This window comes from Rattus rattus, chromosome 18 (genome assembly GCF_011064425.1).
Source record: "Rattus rattus isolate New Zealand chromosome 18, Rrattus_CSIRO_v1, whole genome shotgun sequence".
Lineage (NCBI taxonomy): Eukaryota > Metazoa > Chordata > Mammalia > Rodentia > Muridae > Rattus > Rattus rattus.
This window is the reverse complement of record NC_046171.1, coordinates 43,650,370-43,673,279: the sequence shown is the minus strand read 5'-3', so window position 1 is coordinate 43,673,279 and position 22,910 is coordinate 43,650,370. Positions and strand designations below refer to the sequence as shown.

General features: G+C 48.4%; 1 protein-coding gene across 1 annotated transcript in view; it reads left to right on the top strand.

Moving 5' to 3' along the window:
• The window catches only part of Crybg1 (crystallin beta-gamma domain containing 1), a 51,939-nt gene that overhangs the window by 24,547 nt on the left and 4,482 nt on the right, over positions 1-22,910 (top strand). Inside the window, exons 7-19 of the mRNA XM_032888543.1 lie at positions 1,514-1,640; positions 3,857-3,892; positions 5,134-5,300; positions 6,482-6,608; positions 6,698-6,843; positions 11,174-11,300; positions 11,492-11,524; positions 12,819-12,931; positions 14,838-14,967; positions 17,162-17,301; positions 19,375-19,498; positions 19,759-19,917; positions 21,353-21,515. Coding sequence (XP_032744434.1) covers positions 1,514-1,640; positions 3,857-3,892; positions 5,134-5,300; positions 6,482-6,608; positions 6,698-6,843; positions 11,174-11,300; positions 11,492-11,524; positions 12,819-12,931; positions 14,838-14,967; positions 17,162-17,301; positions 19,375-19,498; positions 19,759-19,917; positions 21,353-21,515 — 1,592 coding nt within the window. The remainder of the gene's footprint in view (positions 1-1,513; positions 1,641-3,856; positions 3,893-5,133; positions 5,301-6,481; positions 6,609-6,697; positions 6,844-11,173; positions 11,301-11,491; positions 11,525-12,818; positions 12,932-14,837; positions 14,968-17,161; positions 17,302-19,374; positions 19,499-19,758; positions 19,918-21,352; positions 21,516-22,910) is intronic.

Sequence of the window (22,910 nt, the reverse complement as noted above, 5' to 3'; positions counted from 1 at the left end):
CCCCCCCCCCATCCCCCCCCACCCCTTCCCCCCCCCCCACCCCCCCCCCCCCCCCACCCCCCCCCCCCCTCCCCCCCCCCCCCCCCCACCCTCTCCCCATCCCTCCCCCCCCCCATCCCCTACCACTCTCTCCCCATCCCTCCCCCCATCCCCTCCCCCATCCCCTCTACCACTCTCCCCCATCCCTCCCCCATTCCCTCCCTATCTCCACCCCCACCCCTCCCTCCCCCCCATGTGACTGTGATCTAGCCTAGCTTTGGTCTCCACTTGTGGACCATGGGGCCTCCTAGTTTTTAGTGTACATGTTGACTGATCTTTAGCAGGAACTAGGTGACAAATCTCTGGGTAATTAGTCTAAAAAAGGTCTAAGAGCATCTTTAACACGAACGAACGTTCACTAAAAATGGGTGTTCAGCCCAAACCAGAAACAGGAGAAAAGCAATCCCATCCTCAGACCTGTTTTGCTAGGAAGGGTTTTGTTTAGAGCTCCCCACTTTTGGGCCAACATCTGGGAACATAGCGTGGTTCATAGAGAACCCCAGACAGGTGATTCAGCCAAACTAACAGTTATCACTTGGGTGGGGCTGCGATCAGAAAGGAGAGCCCGGGAGGAGCTAGCCGTGTTTCTGAGGGAAGGCAATATCTGAATTCTATAAATCACTTCTCCAATAGTGGCACCCTCCCAGAGACGTGCCCTTAGCTCCAGTGGGCGCACGTTTATGGCTCCCTGTCCTTTGCTCAGGAGTAGGTGGGGCCGCCGTTCCCTGGCCAAGGTAGAAGCTGACAGGGATGTGGTACTTCATGTCGGAAGGTGTTGCACCCTGGGAACAGGCAGCCCTTGGGCCCCTGACAACAGCAGTGTGTGCTGAGGGGTGCACACGAGGATGCTTGTGACAGTGAGAAGAGCGGATCGTGTTTGGAACACTCCCTGCAGCGGGGAAAAACCTGCTGTGAAAAACTGACAGAGAGGGGTATCAGGGGTCAGCTCACAGCAGCCCCGCCTTGGGGCGAGTGACCTAACCTCGCCTGTAAAATGAGTCAGGAGCACTCCCTCCTGGTAGCAACCTTGTGAGGCCTGGCTGAACATCCAGGTGGGGTTCCTTCTAGGCTTTCGGAAGGGATCGGTTGCTACACATTGCTACACATTGACACCTCGGGAAATAATTAAGTAGCATGCCGGGAGTCTTTATCTACAAATGAAGTATTAACTTAAAACAGGGCTTGAGGTGGCCTAACTTGGGGTCTCTCACTAGGTGACAGAGACATTTGCATGTAAAAGCAGTTATAATGTGGCTCAAAGTGGCCTCGCCAGCCAGGAGGAAATCATGGGCCAGGGGAAAGCACCAGACAGCTGGCTCCCCTGAAGGCCAGGCACAGCCATTGCAGGGAGAGCGACCACACCCTCCTCTGTTCTCGCCCTGCCCTGTCATGGGGTCCTGTGTACCCGGCAGGAGGGGAGAGAAAGTAACCATGACTTCCTGCTTTTCTGTTCCCCTGGTGATTGATCATTTAGATGGCTGATCTACGAAGAGCCTGGATTCCAAGGCATCCCCTACATCCTGGAGCGGGGAGAATACCCTGACCTATCCTTCTGGGATACGGAAGAAGCCTACATCGGATCCATGCGGCCTCTGAAAATGGTAACAAGGCTTTCCGAAGTCTCTCAGCTTGACCTCCATAACCTACCAGATGGGACGTTGGGCGATAAAAGCAGCCTTTATGGCTTTACGTGCATCTGTAACAGACAGATGAATCCAATCGCTGGATAGAAACCGTAGAAGCAATAACTTACCCAGTTTCCTGGTTAGGAAAGGTAGACAAGGCTATGCCCTTTGCACTGAGGGCATCCTCTGCCTCACAGCACAGATGTCTGCACCAAGCTTCAGCCAAGAGAGGCCTAGTGAGTGGAGAACTATGTACGGAAAGCAGAAGCGATGGCGTGTACAACCCCCGTGGGTGGGAGAAGAGGCAGGGCGGGGGCACAGTTAGGAAAAGCATCTGAATCTCAAACAGGAGCGGAACTGCCCCTGCTGGAGCTGGCAGAGGATGCATGTGAGGCCGGGGCGGGCACAGAGCTGGGCAGGGCACGCTGAGGACTAGCACAGAGGTAGTGCCAGGAGGCAGGGCTGAGGGGTGAAGGGGAGCTGGGGTGAGCGGTCAATGCTCAACCTCCTTACCTGGAGCCTGTGCTTCCGCTTCCTGTCTCCTGGTCCCTGGCTGCTCTGCTGGGATGGAGGCTTAGGTGGGATGAGGCTACCACACCAGGCTCTGGGCTGTGCCGCCTGGTGCTAGGTGCTCACTGAACACCAAGGTGGAGCTTCCGCTGGGAGCTCGGCTTGTGAAAGTCGGCATGGCAGGTGTCTCCAGAGCCAGCCCGAGACAGATTGGAAAGTTAGATGCGTCTGATTCGATTATCTGCAGATCTCGATGCAGATGACTTGAGACTTTTTTTAAAAAGTTAAATACACATTCAAAGATCCCGGTTTTAGTTTTGGGAACGCATGACAGAGTTGTCTTCCAGCTTAAAAAGCAATTTGATCGTTTTGAAACTGAAGTTTATTGAGCGTCCCCCCCCCCCCAAGACTAATTTTTTTTAAGGATTTTTTTTATGTATTTTCTGTATGCGAGTGCTCTGTTGTCTTGCACACCAAAGATAGAATCAGATCCCATTACAGATGGCTGTGAGCCACCGGGTGGTTACTGGAATTGAACTCAGGACCTCTGGAAGAACAGTCAGTGCTCTTAACCGCTGAGCCATCTCTCCAGCCCCCCAAGGACTATTTTTTAAGAAGGTGCCCTTGGCCGCGTGCGGTCTAGCTGGCTGGTTGAGTTCACCTACTTAGGGTTTCAGTTTATTTGGGCCATTGGAAGACTTCGGCTGCTGTTTTTGAGCTCATGAGAACACATGGAAGGAACATCTCCTGGCTTATCAACCACTGACCTGTGTCTGCCTAGTATTGTTAGGCTAATGCTCTCCTCTCTGATTTTAGTAGTTTTGGTTTTTACTTTAAAACCAAAAAAAACCAACTCTTTTATTACAAAAGTGTAGCGAGGCCATCCTTTGAGAGGTTTTAACTGCTATCTAATAGTTCTTATTGTTTCCTGCTGTGTGAGCTTTAGCACTTTTGTAGGCTATGGGTTGCGAAGTCAGATGCCTCCCGGGGCCAGGCAGGAACTAGGAAGGGCGAGGGCGCTGGCCGTGGAACCAGAGGGAGGGGTGGGATAGCAGCCAAGGCCGTGGCTTGGGAAGGACCGGCTCAGGCAGGGTTGCCAATGCAAAAGGTGCAGGGCTGCCAGTGCAGACGTAGAACTCATTTCCTGTGAGATATCTTGTCTAGATGGAGCAAGTCTTAGGGTTATTTATCGAGGGAAATAAGAAGTACAAGTTTTAGGAGGTTGAGGCAGGATGATCCCAAGTTTGAGGCTAACCTGGTCTCCCTGGCGTGTGAGACCCTGTCTCAAAAGAACAAGAAAAATATAGCACTGACTCCTGGGATACAAATTAAAACTGTATAAGAAAATTTCCTAGTTAAAAAAAAAATGCAAAACAAACCAAGGGGCTTGGATGTAGCTCGGTGGTGGAGTGCAAGGCCGTGGGTCTGCTCTCTGCACTCAAAACAACAAACAAAACCCGAACGGAAGTGCACACCAGGTGAGCACACCCACCGAGTCTCGGCTGTAGATGGCCTTGGGTCTTCATTTCCCTTCGACAGTTTCGGCATCATCTTAGATAAATTAAAACAAGCCATAAAGTAGTCACACTGTGTGCTTCAACTACTGCGATAACACTGAACACTCTCGGTGGAAACTGGGTTTTTTTTTTTTTAACTATGCTGTCTGTTTTGTTTTGTTTTAGGGTGGCCGTAAAGTTGAATTCCCTACAGATCCCAAGGTAAGAAGGAGAGAGAGAGAGAGAGAGAGAGAGAATATGAATGAATGAATATGAATGAGCGGGTGTGTGTCCAGAAGTTGAGGGAGTAGGGGAGAGAGAAATTATTCTATGATCTTTATGTGCATGATGCTAATGTGACTTCCCCTCTAAGTCTCCCACCCGCTAACCTTCAGGAAGAGGCTAATGGCCCCGGTTATCTTAGCATGGCCTCCGAGGTTCACTCTTGTATTAACTTTACCCTTCCTGGTTGGAATTGCTAAGTGCTGAGCCCACGGCTGGCAACACTAGAGAGCGTTTCAGCTTTTCGGCTGTTCGGTGTTGGTCTGGAGAGATTGAGCTAGGCCTTTGCCTGACAGCCGTGTGTCCGGCTCCATCCCATGGCTCTCCCCGCCCCAGATGCACCGGCTACTGCTGTTTCCTACACCTGTCCCCTCCACCATGGTTGCCTTCGGAGTGTTCCACACTTTTGGTAGAAAGAGGGGGAGCCTAATGGTTTTTGTTTAACTGTATTAGTAGGTGCTATTATGTAGTTTATGTTTATATATGATTAGGAAATTTCATTCTGTGTTCCAGGACTTAATGCTATCGTTGTTGTTGTTGCTTATATTTGTCTGGTGTGTGTGTGTGTATGTGTGTGTGTGTGTCTGTGTGTGTGTGTTGGCATGTTGTCACATGTGCCATGGAACATGTGAAGGGGTGTGTGTGTGTACATGTGTGTGTGTGTTGGCATGTTGTCACATGTGCCATGGAACATGTGAAGGGGTATGTGTATACATATGTGTGTGTTGGCATGTTGTCACATATGCCATGGAACATGTGAGGGTCAGGGGATAACTGGGTGAGAGTTGGCTCTCTCCTTCCACCACGTGAGTCTGGGGAGATCGTACTGAGCCTTGCTGAGCCGTCTCGCTGGTCCTGCTTTTGCTTAGGCAAGGCAGACTTTATTTTGTAGCCCGTGGCTGGCCGTAGACTTGGGCTTCTCCTTCCTTGTCCTCCCGAGACCTGTGATTGTAGGCTACACCACTGTGTCCAGCTTATTTTGTTTTGTTTGTTTGTTGTTGTTGTTTTCTGGCTATGTCTCCTGGGGGATGGAACCCAGGGTCTCACACATGCTGGGTAAGAGCTCTACCAAGGAGCCACACCCCAGCCCAAGTAAGCGCCATTGAATGACAGATCCGATGTCGAGCTGTTTAGCTACTTAACTTCTCCCAAACTATTGGCACATCTCACTTCCATTGCAGGTAGTTATTTACGAAAAGCCTTCCTTCGAAGGAAGGTGTATGGAGCTAGAAATGGAAATGTGTGGTTTGGTCATGGAAGGAGGCGAGACAGAAGAAACAACCGGGAAGGAAGCAAACGGAAATGTGCCCTTTACGTCAGTGGGGTCTATGAAGGTTCTAAGAGGCGTGTAAGTAGGAGGGGCGACCGGGAACGGTTTCTCTTTCTCCCTGATGGAGTAACAGATTTCCCCAAAAACAACACTCTTGGTTATAGTCTGCTGATCTTCTGTGAAGAGTAGGGATTCGTGAGGACTGAACCCCAGGTTGTCACACATGCTGGGAGGGACATGAGACCGTGGCTGGAGGGACAGCATAGGGAGTCTGGTGTGGAGCTCATAAAATTGTCTGTGCAGATTGATTTTTAAAGTATCAGGTTCCAATCCAATGAACCATTTATTAATTTTCATGAATTTTATAATTTATATTAATTTTGAATTTTATAGATCTTGCACATTTCTAGTAGGAGTATACACACTGACACCGTCTTGTAAATAGTCAGAAGTGTGTACAGTTTGTCATTTTGCTTGTTGAGTTTCATTCTAATTCTCTAGTTTAATTATCTACCTTTATTTTATGTGTATGTGTGCACCACATCCGTGCAGTGTCTGAGGAGCCTAAAAGAGGGCATCAGATCCTCTGAGCCGGAGTCGCAGTCGTTAGCAGTTATGGGGTGCTGGGATTCTCTGCAAGAGGAGAAAGTGCTCTTAACTGCTGAGCCATCTCTCCAGCCCCCCATTTTAATTATTAAACGTAACACAACCACACCCCCAAGTGCATACACACACACACACCGCACACAAAAGCACACACATACACACACATCACACACCACATACCACACACACACATACACACACATGCATACAAACACATACACATACATCACACACACACATACCGCACAACACACAAAACACACATGCATACACACATACACATACACACATGCACAACACACCACACACACACCACACACACATACACACACCATACACACACACCACACACACATACACACTACACACACACACACACACACAAAAGCACACACGTACACATAGGCATACACGCGCCTACACACAGCTCCACTCCTTTACAGAACTCTCACACGTTTCTTAGTTTTTCTCTGAACAGATTCTCTTACACATCAAAGGATTCTAACAAAGACACATAGATTTACATGCTGCCCTTTGTAAACTCAGAGAATTTCACAGGTTCGCATAGAATGCCAACGCTTGTATTTGTCGGGAAGGCCGGCGCGTGGGAAGCACTGAAATGTCTGACAGGCCGCTTGCTCCTTCTCCTGTAGCTGGGTTGCATACGAGAAGTGCGGCTTCACCGGCCATCAGTACCTGCTGGAAGAGGGAGAGTACAGGGACTGGAATGCCTGGGGCGGCTACAGTGCGGAACTCCAGTCCTTACGGCCCATACTGAGTGTAAGTTCAAGAGAAGCTCGCAGCTAGCGCGTGGCCTTTCGGGATGCTGAGCGGCCACCCTTTACATTTGAGTCTTTCCGTCTCACTAGGATTTCTCAAATGCTCACATGATCATGTACAGTGAGAAGAACTTCGGCTCCAAAGGCTCCAGTATCGATGTCTTAGGAATCGTTGCCAATTTAAAGGAGACGGGCTATGGCGTGAAGACGCAGTCAATCAATGTTCTGAGTGGCGTGTAAGTGAGGTCGTTCCACCAGGATGTAAGCTTGGGGTTCGCTAGGGTTTCTGTTGAGTTAATAGTCTGTGACCCAGAGTCAGTCCTCAGGAAATATCTCACAGGTAAACATTAATTCATGGCCTTGGTATTTACAGCGGTGCCACTTTCCTGGCTGTTCTGAAAATATTCTGATTATAACCCTCCCCGGACTTGGAGCAGGCTCTTGGGTGTCATGGTAGAAATATGCGGACCTGCTGACCGTTTTCTGAATGAGTGGATTGTTCCTTAGCTGGCTCTGACCTTGAGGTTGGGCTAAAGTCCCATTAGGCTCCCCCATAGTGGCACACCTACAAAATCACTAGTATTTTGGCGTAAAAACTACTGTTTAGACTACTACCTAGCGTAGATGGAGTCTGGTTGCTGGCACGGCTGACCCGACCTTGGCGGCTGCCTGCCCCAGTGTGCTGGGATGCTGGGATTATGGTGCCCACTGCTTTCACCAATACCAAGTCTTGACTGAGACATGACTCTGAGGTGGAAGTGACAGATCAAGTGTGCCAGCCCAAGAGATAGAAACAGAACTTATTGGCTGTACAAAGTCTGGAGAAGAGTTTGTTTCAGGCCAGGCACAGTAGCACAGACCTGTACTCCCAGCGCTCAAGAGGCGGGGACAGAAAAACTGAGTTCAAGGCCACACATAGTGGGAACGTATCTGAAAAACAGTAACAACGACAAGACCACTCAAACAAAAGCGTTTTGCTGCGGGCATGGCTTGATATCTGGGACCAAGCGAACACTCTCACCTGGGCTGTGGCTTTCCCCGAGGTGGGCCTCTTCACCTGTGGCCCTCAGCCTGGCTGGCTCTCTGCATGCTCAGGCTCCATGTTTGACTTTGACTCCATGGTGCGGGTCTGTAGTACACGCCTGGCTCTGCTGCTGTGCTGTGCTGTGGCTGACCTAGGGTCGGTCCCGCAGTGGATATGATTGAAACATACGGCTCCCCAGGAGCCAATGTCAGATCTCTTCCGTAGGGAACTGTTCTCATGATCTAGCTGGGGACCCTTCTGATTTCTTCTAAGTGATAATGTTATTAAAGGGACATACGAAGAAAGCTGACATTGGTTCTACGGTAAGCGGTTGGTGTTCACCTACTGAATCTGGCTGGCCCCAACTCTACTGCACTTCCGCAGGCCTCCCCCAAGAGCCTGGCCAATCCGACACGTCTACAGTAGAAAACACTCCTGTTGTTAGTCACTGCGTCGTTGGGTAGGTTGTCACTTGTAGTATCCCTTCGGTGACATGGTGTGATCATAGCTGGCCATCTACCAGAATCGGGAGTCATCTGAACATGTGGCAGAAGCCACCGGAAACGATATGGTGGCTCTGTGGCTCTGCAGTACTTCAGATCATGTTTGTCATTGTCTGGAAAGGTCGTAGTGAGCCTCTCAGTCTTGGAGAAACGGTCACCAGGTATCCTCGTTCCTTAGTCACAAGCCAGCCGGTCATCTACCCTCGCAGGGGAAGCTGGAGGAGGCTGGGTCGATGTTGATGCAGGATAAGTTAGCACAGCACGCAGTGCTCTGAGCCTGTCTCCCTCCCTCCTTACCCATGCTGCTGCTTTGTTGGTCTCCTTCAGTAGGGGTTGGGCTTTCTTGTTTCTATTTTTAGTCATTTTTAGTTGTATTTCCTGGCAGAGGCTTTTTTTTCTTATTGTAACAGTTGAGGTTTGGTATTGGGGGGAAGTAGGAGAGAAGCACAGTTGTACACACATACACCACATACACACTACATACATACACACATACCCACATACATACACCACATACACACTACATACTTACATACCCACATACATACACCACATATACACTACATACATACACATATACAACACACAAATATCACATACACACACACCATACATATACTACATACACACACATACACCACACACATACACTACACACACACCACACATACCACACATGCATACCACATACACACACAAATACCACACACGAAATATACATATACCACACACATACCACACACATTCAGACACACATGCATACCACACACACACAAACACTGAATATGTACCACAATAGACAGCACACACACTACACACATTCAGACACACGTGCATACCATACACACAGTGAATATGTACCACAATAGACAGCACACACACACACACACACACATTCAGACACACATGCATACCACACACACAGTGAATATGTACCACAAAAGACAGCACACACACACACACACTACACACATTCAGACACACATGTATACCACACACACAGTGAATATGTACCACAATACACAGCGCGCGCGCGCGCGCGCACCCACACACACACACACACACACACACACACACCCCTGCCCCTGTTAGTTTAACAACTACCAACAAGGACCTGGGAGGGTGGGAGGGCTCTCTGCGGGGCATGCGCCTGTCCTGGCCACAGGTGATTCTTCAGAGGTCTCTCTTCACGGGTGCTTCCTCTCCTGAAAGTCAACCCAAAAGGCTTGAAGCCACTGGTGCTCGAGCTGCCACAGGCCCAGAGCTCTGTGATGTGACCTGAGTTCTTAAGTACTGTTTTTGTTTGCAAGTTCTGGTGTTTGTGGTTTACCTTAGGAAGAGGCACCCATGGCTGGAGCAGGGCTCTCTATTGTGGTTGTCATTGCCCCGCAACCACAGGCTTACCTGAGAGATGTGTGTGACGGTGGCACTGAAGGTCAGCTGTGCCCTGAAGCATCTCCGGCTCAGCACAGGGCCCTGGACAGCTCCCTCCCTCATAACCGGAAACACAGTTTCACAAAAGCTAAGAGACCCCTGTCAGCACTCCTGAGAGTTAACGTCAGGGCCACAGGGAGATCCAGGCCTCCAAACTCCTCACCTCACAGGATGCAGAAGTTGGAAAACCTGCTGGTTTGAGACTTAGGGAGGGGAAAGGCTTGTTTTCTGAGAGAGCCAGGTCTCAGTTTCTGCCTTGAGGTGGCCAGAGGTGAGCTTTTGGATGTTAGTGCTTTAGTGTCTCCTGACACTTAGTTTCTGAAGTGTTCCTTTTCCTCTGAGTGGTTGTTCTTCTCGTGAGGATGTTTCAGTGGTGATACAGACACTACGAAAACATGGCGGGCAGGTCACAGAGCCTGTGGGCCTCGGGCTTTCTCATGCTCTGGCCTTAACTGAGGACATCACTTGGGACAGGTCTCCCATCATGCAGTGTCACAACTGGTAGTTACTTGTGATGCTCCTCCGTCTTCCAAGTGCACGGGCAGGGGCTTTGTCTCCTTCCATCTGTGTACTCTTCTCGTCCGTCTGGTTCCTGGCACATGCGTGGCTGATGGGAAGTCAGCGTCTGCTGTACAAGGAAGAGGAATGGCTTTCTGTCTGTGAAGTGGGCATGCCAGCCAGGAATCCTCAGGAAATGCGATGCCATAGACCTGGAAAGTTCTGAGGGTGACGTGCATCGTTCAAATTGTGAGCGAATCATTCGTGTGATGAGTTAGCTGTAGACGACACTGAGGATCTGTTGAATGGAATAGAATTACAAAACTTTTTCCCCTTCAAAGAAGTTCCCTTTGCACAGGACATGGTGGTGTCACTGAGTGGGTTTGACTGATTGCACTTCTCTGAGGTCGCTGCAAAGATGACATGGGAGCACTACAAGTGATGTGAGCTTGGTACCCCTGGGAGCACTACAAGTGATGTGAGCTTGGTACCCCTGGGAGCACTACAAGTGATGTGAGCTTAGTACCCCTGGGAGCACTACAAGTGATGTGAGCTTGCTACCCCGGGAGCACTACAAGTGATGTGAGCTTGCTACCCCTGGGGGCACTACAAGTGATGTGAGCTTGGTACCCCTGGGGGGGCTGGTTCAGCTTTGTTTTCTCTAGAGTTAAGTTGGAAATACCATTTGGAGAAAGAAATGCTTTTCTTTGTTTCCGGTTTTTATTATTCATTCTGATTTGTTATATAGGAAGCATAGCTTCCTGTTAAGATCTGTCTGCAGAAAACTATGTTGAAAAAGTTCTTACTTATTAAAAAAGAAGAAAGAATCAGACTCCTTTTTAAGATCCAGCGTATTTCCTTGGCATGAAAATAGGGGGAAAATCACAACACAAAATTATTCTCATAGGAATTTAGTATTTAGAAACACCAAATAGTTTGCGTCGAGACATTCTTTTGAACACCGTTTGGATTTGACAGATAGAAAATCTGCCCCTAAATATTAATGGAGAACAGAAGAGAAATGGGGTCTGAGCAGCACAGCACTTAATGGGGTGTGTGAGGTAGTAGTTTCATATGTAAAATAAAACCAGGGTTGTGTCTCTGCAGGTGGGTAGCCTACGAAAACCCTGACTTCACGGGAGAGCAGTATGTCCTGGATAAAGGTTTCTACACCAGTTTTGAGGATTGGGGAGGCAAAAATTGTAAGATCTCTTCCGTTCAACCCATATGCCTGGTAAGGACTTCATTCTTATGGGGACTTTACCTCAGCCCGGGCTTCCCTTCACGGCTTCTGGTTTGTGTAACGATTGCTACAGAAGATGTTCTGGCAGAAGTTTAACAGTAATTGTCAATGTAGAAGAAAAGAAATTTTAACACAACTTCTTTAGTAATCATTTTTTTTCTCTCCTTTTATACAATGCTTAGGATTCTTTCACTGGTCCGAGGAGACGAAATCAGGTAACTTTTTTAAAATATGTTCTATATTTGGGACACAAACACAAATTCATATTGTGGACTATTCATTTTTCATTGAAAAAGTGAGCGTAAATGCCAGGTGTGTGGGGCGCTTTGTGAATTTTACCCATCCTTAATCCTGAAAACATTAACAGCGGTGCTCAGTCAATGGCAATGACCCATGTCTAAACCGTTATACGATGCTTCTGTAATAAAATACTGGATTTAATCTCATTACATGGAATCAGTTTCGTGACTACACATAAGTCAGCGTGTGAGGTAGCAGCACAGGGTCATCTCGGCACGCTATAAATGCGTCCATGTTTGCTGTGCACACATTGTATGGTGTCACCCAAGCCTCTGTACTGCTGGCTCCCGGGTCAGTTTCGCTGCCTCTTTTGTTATTTAGGCTTTGACGCAGATGTTCCCACAGCCATAATTACACAGGAGCACGAACGCCACTGTAGTCTCTTTTATTGGCATAGAGAGATTCTAAACAGTCAGCAAGTATCACCCTTAGAGAGGGAGGGAAACTGGACTACATGCTCGCTTCCAAACCCGGTCAGTTGTCAACGTTAGAACCTATGCACAATTACTTTTGGCCACGGTAAAGCCCTAGCGTGCCTCACAGCTTGTGACAGCAGTGTCTTCTTTAGAAAGTTGTCTCTGTTGTCCCGCAGGCCTTGGATGCCTCTAAATTAAATACTCCCAGATGGTCCAGCCAACCTGCTGATCCTTAGTTATCTAGTAGAAAATTAAAGGATTTATAAAATTCGTACCAGCTTTACTATAACAAGAGTAACAGGTCAGGTCTGGGTCATCATTTAAAGAACTGAGCTGGGCTGGAGAGATGGCTCAGAGGTTAAGAGCACTGTGTGCTCTTCCAGGGGTCCTGAGTTCAATTCCCAGCAACCACATGGTGGCTCACAACCATTCCGTAATGAGATCTGGTGCCCTCTTCTGGCCTGTAGGCGTACATGCAGGCAGAATGCTGTATACATGATAAATCAATCTTAAAAAGAAAAAAGAACTGAGCCAAGTGGTGCAGAGGTTAAGGCACTGCTGTTCTTCTAGATTCGATTCCCAGCGCTCACAGGGCGGCTCACAACTGTCTAACTACAGCCCCGGAGAACCTGACAGACACCCTCTTCTGACCTAGAGAGTCACCAGACGCACGGGTAGCGCACAGACACAAATATGCAGGCCAAATACCCATACACGCAAAAATAAAAAACCAGTAACCGGAACACGGTCAGGCAGTTAATTTTGTGTTTCTCTTTCCTTTTCTTTTTGAAAGATTTGCCTGTTTTCAGAACCACAGTTCCAAGGTCAAAGTCAAAGCTTTGAAGAGACAGCAGGTCAAATCGGTGATTCGTTTCAGACCAAGTCTTGCAGAGTTCTGGGAGGCAGGTAAGCGGACAGCGAGGAGCAGAGCCGATCAAGAGGGCAGAGGACCCAGACGTTTGCAAGTCTGTGCTGGCTCCTGTGGGCGGCTGGCACTGTAAAACACCAGTTGGCGGGAAGCTTTCGTGTAGCATCTGGGGCCAGAGGTCAGAGGATGTGCATGCCAACAGGGCTGCAGAAGCTGACGGTGACCTCGGTGTGCGGGAGGAGTCAGACCAGCTCTATGCGCTCTGCCTGCTGCCGCGGCATCTGTAAACGGCTGGATCTGGGGAATCGCTTTGGTACCTCCCAAGGCAGATTTTTTTTTTTCTTACAGGCAGACAGGAGTAGGGTCAGCGCTCTGCATGGCGGGCAGGTGGGGATCACACTCTGGCTGAGGGGGCTTGTGGTAGCAAAAGTAAAGTCAGCCTGGATTAGGCGAGGGGAGGATCTGACTCCCTGTGGGCAAATATAGACTTTGATGGATCCATAAGAGACAGGGATGGGGCTGTGGGTTGGCAGTGATCCAAAGTGCTGTGCTGAAAGCAGTCATCTTATGAGAGCTTTATAAGAAGGGAGAAACTGAGGAAGCCCATAAAGAGGCCAGGAATTCATCCTAATAACAGTAGCGATGGTGCCTTTAATATTACAGCCCCTGTGGTTCAGTGCACTGGCTTTGTGTCAAACCAAGGGAGGGGAAGTGTCTCAGATTCTTGGCTCACCCACCTACCCCACCCCAATCTTCTTCTAACCTGCTTCATTTCCTACGGCCAGACATACATGTTTGAAATTGTTTATCGTCTGTCTGAGCTTGCCGCAGTAAGTTCAAGGGAGCAGGGGCAGTGCCGCTTTTGAAATGTCTTGAGCAATAGGACAACGCCGGCATGCGGTCAGTCCTCAGTGAGCATCTGTTAAAATATAAAAGCATCAGCAGCGTTGGGGGACAGAAGGACGTTTTCAGTAAACGTAGTAGAGCCAGTCCCGGTGGCTCGGGCCTTTAATACCAGCTGTTTGGGAGACTGAGGCAGGAGGATGACAGGTTCAGGGGCCTGACTAGGCTACTGATGAGTGAGTTCAAGGCAGCCAAGAAACTTAGTGAGGCACTGTACCAAAAATAAATAAATAAATTAGTTAATTAATTACACAAAGAAAGAGGAGGAGGGGGGAGGAGGAGGGAGAAGAGGAAGAAGAGGAAGAAGAGGAGAAGGAGGAGGAAGGGGAGGAGGAAGAGGAGGAGGAAGAAGAGGAGAAGGAGGAGAAAGGGGAGGAGGAAGAGGAGGAGGAAGAAGAGGAGAAGGAGGAGAAAGGGGAGGAGGAAGAGGAGGGGGAGAAGAGGAGGAAGAGGAGGAGGAGGAAGAAGATGAGGATGAGGAGGACAGCTGGGGGTGCAGCTTGGTGAAAAGCAGATGGCTAGGTAGCTCTGAGGACTGAAGGACCGTTAGGCAAGGGAGGGATCCTGGGGACCCTGGGGACCCTGGGGCGTGTAGGTACACTGGCTGGGAACACAGTAGAAGGTTGAGGGGTGGAAAAGAAAAACCATATTATTCATTTCCACCAGTTAACCAGCTGAGGCATATTAAATTGCCATGAGATAAAATTCAGCAAACATATGCAGATATTTTTTTAAAAAAACCCAGTTAGCTAGAAGGTTTAGCATTATTTTATGGCCGGCACCTCTAAAAGTCAGATTTTTTTTTTTTTTTCAAGACAGAAACGTATTATATAAGTCTGACTGTCCTGGAACTCACTGTGTAGACCAGGCTGTCCTGGAACTCATTGTGTAGACCAGGCTGGCCTTGAATTTACAAGACCTGTCTGCCTCTGTCTCCCAAGTCCTGGGATTGAACTCATGCGCCATCGTGCCCGGCATAAAAACCACGTTTCTTCAATACGATTACACGCATTTCACACCATGTGTCTGTTTCTCTTACAGCTGGGTTGCCTATGATGGAGAAAATTTCTCTGGCAATCAGTACGTGCTGGAAGAAGGCCACTATCCTTGTCTCTCGGCAATGGGATGCCTGCCTGGAGCAACCCTGAAGTCTCTTCGCTTTATAGATTTTGTAAGTGTAAACACAGAGATACAGACAGACGTGTGCTGTTCACGTTGCTGACAGAGCAAGGAAGCCAGCGGCTAGGACTTCCTCGGGTTACAGCTGCGTTCGGCCACAGCTGCACTCTACCCTGCACATATGTATTGTTTTTAAATATTTACTTTTATTTATGGTGCATGCATGTGTGTGCATGTATGTGAGTGTGTGTGTTTGAATGTGTGTATGTGTGAGTATGTATGAGTGTGTGAGTGTGTGTGTTTGTGAGTGTGTGTGTGGGTTTGAGTGTGTATGTATATGTGTGTGTGTGTGTGTGTGTGTGTGTGTGTGTGTGTGTGTGTGTGTGTGTGTGTGTGTGTGTGCTGCCCTCAGAGGTCAGAAGAAGGCATCTGATCCCCTGGACTGGAGTTACAGGCAGAGAGAGCTATCAGAAGTGGGTACTGGACACTGAACTTGGGTCCTTTGGAAGAACAGCAAGCACTCTTAACCATCTCTTGACCCCCAGCTTTTGTGCACTTTATGTCTGTTAAAACCAGGTCTCTTACTTGCTCTCCCTGACTTCTTATTTGGATGTTCATATATTCACATGCACAACCGCCATCTGCTAGTTTTAGGGCCCTCCCCCACTTTCCCCATGTCCTCTCTTTTTCCATTCCTCTCCCCCTCGTAGCCATGCTTTGGATATGAACACAGCTTGAATATTCTTGTAAATGCATGTGTTTAAAAAGCATGTAGGTAGAACCTTTAATTCTATACCATAATTACATACAGTTCTCACTCTTACCATCCAGATATCAGTGTTACCATTTCTGAAGAGCTGTCCTTCTTGTTGCTTGAGCATCTAGTTGATGGACTGTAACTGTCTCGTCCTCTGCCTCCTCTGCTTCCTGAATCTCTGTGGACCTGAGGGAGGGGGTCCCCCGGGCTACCCAGGATGGACTGCATTTCAGTGTAGACCGGTACTTCACTCTGCTGACGAGCCATGCCAGACAGGGCCATGTCAGACTGAGAGCTCCTCCCTCCCAGGCTGTCTCACCGTTGGCACTTTGGTCTCCTACACATGTCATTTGGGGTTTCTGTTAGCCACCTCTTTCTCTAGATTCTGCCTCTCATTATTAGTCTGCAGAAATTCCTTGTGGTTTAGCCTGTGATCACTCTGTTGTTTTCCGACCCTTTATATGGATGGGTGTTTTGCCTGTGTACCACATACGAGGGCCTGTAAAGGCCAGAGGAGGACATTGGATTCCTGGGAACTGGTACCATGGTTGTGAGCTGCCAGGCGGGTGCTATGAACTGAGCCAGGGTCCTCTGCAAGGGCAACAAATGTTCTCAATCACTAAGCCCTCTTTCCATCTACCGGGCTATCAGCTTTGTTCTAATCCTGGTGACAGTGCCCCTCCTTCGACAGGACCTTCCATGTAAGCTAATCTTACTAATACATTAAATGGAACAAAGCCGGAAGATGATGCCCTCATACTCACGCCTAGGTGTGCCAATAGCTTTGGAAATTATTATTTGCTTTCGATAGCTAGTCTCATAAAATGCTTTAAACATCCCTATGGCTTTAGCCTTAACTGTAGGAAGAACGTGTGGGTTGGCTTTACGGCACCTGCCTGCTTGCCTACATAAACTAAGATGCTGCTGAGGTAGGCACAGCAGCAATGACACGTGGGACAGTGTCAACTCATCAGCTTACAGGCGAAGGCTGGCATGTGGCTCAGCTGGGGGAGTGCCTGCCTGGACTGTCAGCACTTGGGAGTTAGAAGAAGAAGGATCACAAGTTCAGGGTCACACTTGGCCATGAGACACCAGGCTACCACAGCCTTCTGGTCCTCTCTGTTAAGGTCTATGGCTTTCCATCCAGCCTTGTCTTACTTAAAAACAAAACAAAAAAAAAAAAAAAAAACCACTCCAAGATGAATGAAATCTCATTAAAAGGCTGGCGTCCCATGCATATAGGACTGGTGTTCCATGCATCTCTAGGAGTGGGCTATTCCATGTCCCTGCTCTACTGTGGTCTCCTTTGACAGGAGAGCTTCCTACCTCCCATCCTTCCTCTCTTTGACACCTCCCATCTGGCTAAGTGTGTGACAGTGACCCTCTGCGGGGGTCCCTTGTCCCCGAGAGTAGATGGAGCCTCATCTGCTTCAGGCTGCCCACAAAAGCTTGCCATTACTAACAGGTGAACAAATTTACCTCCAAACAGGAATTTTCTGAGCCGACAATTATTCTTTTCGAAAGAGAAAACTTCAAAGGAAAAAAGATAGAACTGAACGCCGAAACAGTCAATCTCCGATCCCTGGGGTTCAACCCGCAGATTCGCTCCGTTCGGGTCGTCGGTGGCATGTGAGTTACTCGTTCGTTGGCTAACACGGGACAACTCTTTCTTGCTTTCCCAGATATGCTTTTCCTGTGGAGCACATTTTTAAAAACATATGAACGCGTACATATACATACCTTAAAATGTATCGGCTCGGTCTGTATGCCTCACCATTTCCTCTCAGTAGAAACGGAAATGAATGCCATCGTCGAGTGACTGAATGTTGGGAGTTGACTTGCTGGGAACCTCAAACGCACCTTATATCATTTTAGATGAACAGACAGGTGGTCTTGGCTGTCTGTGTGGGTTAATACGACGCACCTCCATGATGTTTCTGTCTGGGTGGGTCAAGCCTGAGTAAAGCATCGTTCATCCACGTAGCCAGCATTTGTTTATTTGTTTATCTATTTATTTTTGCTTAAGTTTAGATTAAGGGTTCAAATCCCCAGGGACTCACAACACAGCACTCAGCAAATTCATGGAGCATTTTCTTAGCAAGTAAGAGAGAGCTGGGGTTTTTTGTTTTGTTTGTTTTTATGCTTTGAAAGACTGAGAGACCATGCTCTGATTTTAGAGCAAAGGGTAGACTTTTTTCTTTGACTGCAGGTGCTGTATAGATTGTTAAGTCAACGGGGAAGGGCAGGCAGATGATTCAGTGACTGAAGGCACTCACCGTACAAGCCCGATGACTTCAGTCTAGTCCCCACAATGAGAACGGACTGTATATACAGTCGTCTTCTGACCTCCATATGCATACTGTTGCCATGTCCCCAGATCATCGCACACGCACACACAAATAAAATAACAAAGTTACACCACCACCCAATCTTCCTCCCTCCCTCCCTCTCTCCTCCCTCCCTCTCTGGCAGGGTGGCTCTGTGGGAGTCTCGGCTGGATTGGCACTTACTATGTAGATCAGCCTAGCCTCAAGCTCACAGAGGCCTCTGTCCCCTATATGCTGGGGTACACATCGCCATGCCCAGCTCCCACCAGCCAATTACTTTTAAACTCTGGAAGATTTTAGTTTTACTCTCTGCTAATTCTAAAACTTGGGCATAAGTAGATACATACCAGTGCAGTCCATTTTCCTATGGAAACATTCTTCTTCGGTTAAAGCAACATGTTAGGGCATGCTGAGATGTGGGTGGACAGGCTGAGCCCACTCACTAAAATAATTATGGAAATATTAGGAATGAAGCTTTTAATGTTTTGTAAGACAGATGAAATGTGTGCAGTTTTAGAGCTCTGGGGTTTAAAGTAGAGAACATCCTTCTCCAGTGATTGGCAGAGCAGGAGGAGGACCATCAGGTACTCAGTCCGTAGGGTTCTCAGGTTGTCAGGCCAGCATGTGGGTGGAAGAAACTTAGCTTAACATTCTGGGGATTTAGGGAAGGCCGATCTTATTTTAAACAACAACAACGTTTTGTAATTGTTTGACAATGTGTCTTAGATTAGCATCGAAGTGACAGGCTCTATCACGGCTTCATACATGCTTTATTTTGTAGACCCTCCTTCCTCCACCTGTAAAGGATTTATTTTTATCCAAGTATTACACTCACCAATGTACACATGAGAGCTCTGTAAACGGTAATTATGTAGGATAGCAGTACATTTAGGATCCACAACCTGTGTATGTTTTATGAAAGACGTTCAGAAAGGCCTGTGAGCCCCACTGACAGAGCATCACTGTCTCATTGCTCTACTGGAGGAAAAGAAAAACTTAGCCATTTCTCAGAGTGAATTCTGACATGAATACTTAACACTGCTGATCCTCCCAAGTTCACTACCTATCGATAAACAGCGTTGAGTGCTCTAGAATGCAGGCTTGTTTTACCTCCGATGTGTACTAGAATTTCAGCCTGTGCTGAGCTGGGCATGACTGTGTACACATCCCGGAGGCAGGCCAGCTTGATCTACATATCCAGTTCTAGGACAACCAGGGCCACACAGAGAGACCTTTTCAAAAACAGGAACGAAAAGGGAAGGACAGGAGAGGGAGGGAAAGAAGAGAACCTACAGCTCTCTGAGAGCCAGTGTAACTGTCAGGGTCCGCCACCCAGTGGACGCGACACATCAGCTGTGGTTTGTCCCCCTTGCAGATGGGTCACCTATGAGTACGGCAATTACAGAGGCCGGCAGTTCCTGCTCTCTCCTGCAGAAGTGCCAAATTGGTACGAGTTCAGTGCCTGTCGCCAAATAGGCTCCCTCCGGCCCTTTGCTCAGGTAAGTGGCGTTTCCCTCCATGCTGTGCATAGTCCTTTTAGTTTCCATCGGAAGCTTGACAATGGCTCCTCCTCTCTCAGTATCTGGATATGTGAGGCTCGAGGCACCTAGAAGCAAGGGTTAGCCTGAGAACAGACTTAGACCCTGGGCACCACACCGGCTGCCTGGGTGTGGCTGCCCTCCCTAACCCTTATGCTGCACTCTGGATTCTTCCGACCGCACAGTTGAATGTAACTACCGCTGGGGTTTCTGTCTTCTAGAAACGAATTTACTTCAGACTTCGAAACAAAGCAACGGGACTGTTTATGTCAACCAACGGGAACTTAGAGGACCTGAAGCTTCTCCGAGTTCAGGTCATGGAAGATGTCGGTGCCGACGATCAGATCTGGATCTATCAGGATGGGTGCATCAAGTGCAGGGTGAGCATTTGGGGCTGTGCAGACCTGGGCCGCACTATGCCTTTGACCTTCTCAGGTAGATGCAGTCACACCGTTCCACAGGCCTTCCAGAGACAAACGGGAAGGTTTTCCCCGTGAGATACTTCCCAGCTGAGGCAGAGTCAGAGTTAGAAACTTAAAATAGGAAGAGAATCAGAGCCACGGGCTGGAGCACTGGCGCATTCGTGGTCACGCCCGTGTCCCACAGTTCACGGCTGTACTCTCGCAGGAGCCATGTGCAGAGCAGACACTAAATGCAATGGCCAGTTCATGAGGTACCTCTTTACTCCTTTGCTGTGTGAGCCTCACTGTTTGCTCCCGGTGCTTTAAAAACTCGGTGCCTATGAGTCAGCGGGAGAACGCCCACTCGCTCTGTCTGTGCCTGGGAGGACACAGACGTGTTTTTGTGAGCAGAGGTGCTGCTCAGACACACGGAAGAAAGCACCCAGACAACGTGTGGCGGAAGGACTGGAGCTGAGGAAGAGGACAGTTCTGCCTTGGGGTCATCTCAGTACAAGAGGGGTAGCCCCGGCAGTCCCGACATTTCGGCCATCTTATCTCATTTCAGTAGGTCAAGGTGAAATGTTGAATATGCTCACAAGGCTTTCACGTATGTGTATGTGTGTGTGTGCGTGCGTGACACATGCATGTCACCGTAACGGAGCCCCCTCCTGCTGAGCCACGCCCCCTACGCAGGACAGTCCACTTTTAATAAGCTTTCACTGTAGCATCGTGTTAGTGGTGAGCAACGCTGTTACTTCAGGGGAACTTTTAAATCCCCTCTTCCAGGTTTGCATTTTTCTATTTTTATACTTGGATAGCATACCAACATAGAAAACTTTAGATGTTTCCCATGAAGGAAAGAGGAGTAAGCAAATGGAGGTTTAGGCGGGGTGGGGAGGAGAATGTACTGTGGCTCCTCTAGTGCAGCTACAGAGAACAGGCATGAGCTGGGCCAAGTGTGTGTCAGATGCAGCCACTGAGCATGCTCACTGCTGACGGGGAGAACCCTGCTGCGGGCGATTTACTGTGCCAAGGCTCCTCTTGGGGTTTTTTGTTTTAATTTTTAAGTGTATGGATATTTTGCCTGCATGTCTATGCACTCGTGCATGCCTGGTGTCTACCAGGGTCAGAAGAAGGCATTTGATCCCCTGAGACCGGGGTTACAACTGTCAGCCACCATGTGGGTGCTGGGAATTGAACACCAGTGCTGTGTTAACCCCTTAGTCCCGAGGCTTCTCTTAGTAGTAACAGAGTCTTACGAGGCTCACCAGCGCTCACATCATCTAAAATAAAGGCCTGGTGCTTGGCTTCAGGGACTCCAGCTAACAGCTGAAATGGCCGGTGAGGGATAAAGCCAGGCAGGGACTGACTTCCGAGTGGGAGTTCTCTGACAGCCGGTTGTGTTCCTAAGCAGATAGCAGAAGACTGCTGCCTGACCATCGTGGGCAGCCTCGTCACGTCTGGCTCCAAACTAGGACTGGCCCTCGATCAAAATGTCGACAGTCAGTTCTGGTGCATGAAGTCTGACGGCAGGATCTACAGCAAGCTGAAACCAAATCTAGTGTTGGATGTGAAAGGTAAGGACCATTTCTCTCCATGTGCTGTTTCCTTCCCTAGTTAAGGGAAAGTCTGTTGGGAAATGCCGATGTGCTGCTAATACGCTGTGGGGCACCAAGAACTGGTTTGTTTGAATCAAGGTTAACCTATGCTAAGCATGTGTTTCTGAGCTATACCCTCAATATACTCTTTTTATAGTAGTGTTAGGCTGTGCTCTTACTTGGCCAGTGTAGTTGATAATGTACATAAAGGTTACATTCATTGGGAAAGCTTGCGTTTTAGAAGGAATTACAGTATATTAGGGCTCTCTGGAGTTACAGAACTTATAGAATGAATGAATGAATATATATAAAGGGTATTTATTAGAATGACTGAGAATGTGGTCCAGCTTACCCAACAATGGCTATGAATGGAAAGTCCGAGAACACAATGGTTTAGTCCAATCTGAGGGGGGAATTTTTTGTGTAACTGTATGTTTCAGCTGGTCTTAAGTATGTGCTAAAATCCTGAGGAAGTAGGCTTTAATGTCAGGGAAGGAACAGGCTTGCCATGGAGAGCTAGAGCAAGCAGGCATAGAGGAAGATGTCCTTCTTCTGTGCCCTTTACATAGCGGTGTTTCTCAACCTTCCCAGTACTCATGCTGTGCTGACCCCGACCATACAATTATTTTCATTACACTTTATAACTAAGTACTTGTGTTTTCCTGTGGTCTTAGGTGACCCACAGGTTGAGAACCAATCTTATACAGGCTCCCAGCAGGTGTGGCCCAGATTATAGTTGGGTCTTCCCACCTCGGAGATTGGATCAGACGTGTATGTTCCCACTGCAAATGACTTGATTAAGCAAAAATCCCCCACAGGTGTGTGCAGCGGCCATTTTTGTGTTTTAGCTAATTCCAGATGTGGTCAACCTGGCAACCAGAACAGCTATCCCAGAACCTGAGGGATTTGGTGCAGGTTGATGACGTTTCAGTGAGGCGTCTCTAGAGTGAGGGAATGGTGCTTGGGAAGGCAAGCTGGACCTGTAGTCAGTCTCTGGGGTATGGGTATATTAAAACAGATTTCTGGGCACCATCCCAGTTCCTGATCTAGGTGGTCTGGAGGTGCCCCCCAAATGTGGTTTTCTAACAAGTTCCTAGGTGTTGCTGGGGTGATGGTTCGAGAATCATGCCACCGATGATGATTTTAAAACACATTAGAACAATCCCACCCACTCACACAATATTTGGGAACACAGCGGGCGGGCACGTTTGTAAGTAAATGAAGGGAGGCTTAGCCGTGCACTGGAATGATTTATAATCTACGTGTTCACTGTAGTCACTTGGTTTGTGGGTCACCGGAGCCTAGGCTGCCCTTTAACTCTAGGCGGCTCATCTACCGTAGCTTCCGATAGTCTGGATTCTAGGTCAGTCCCTG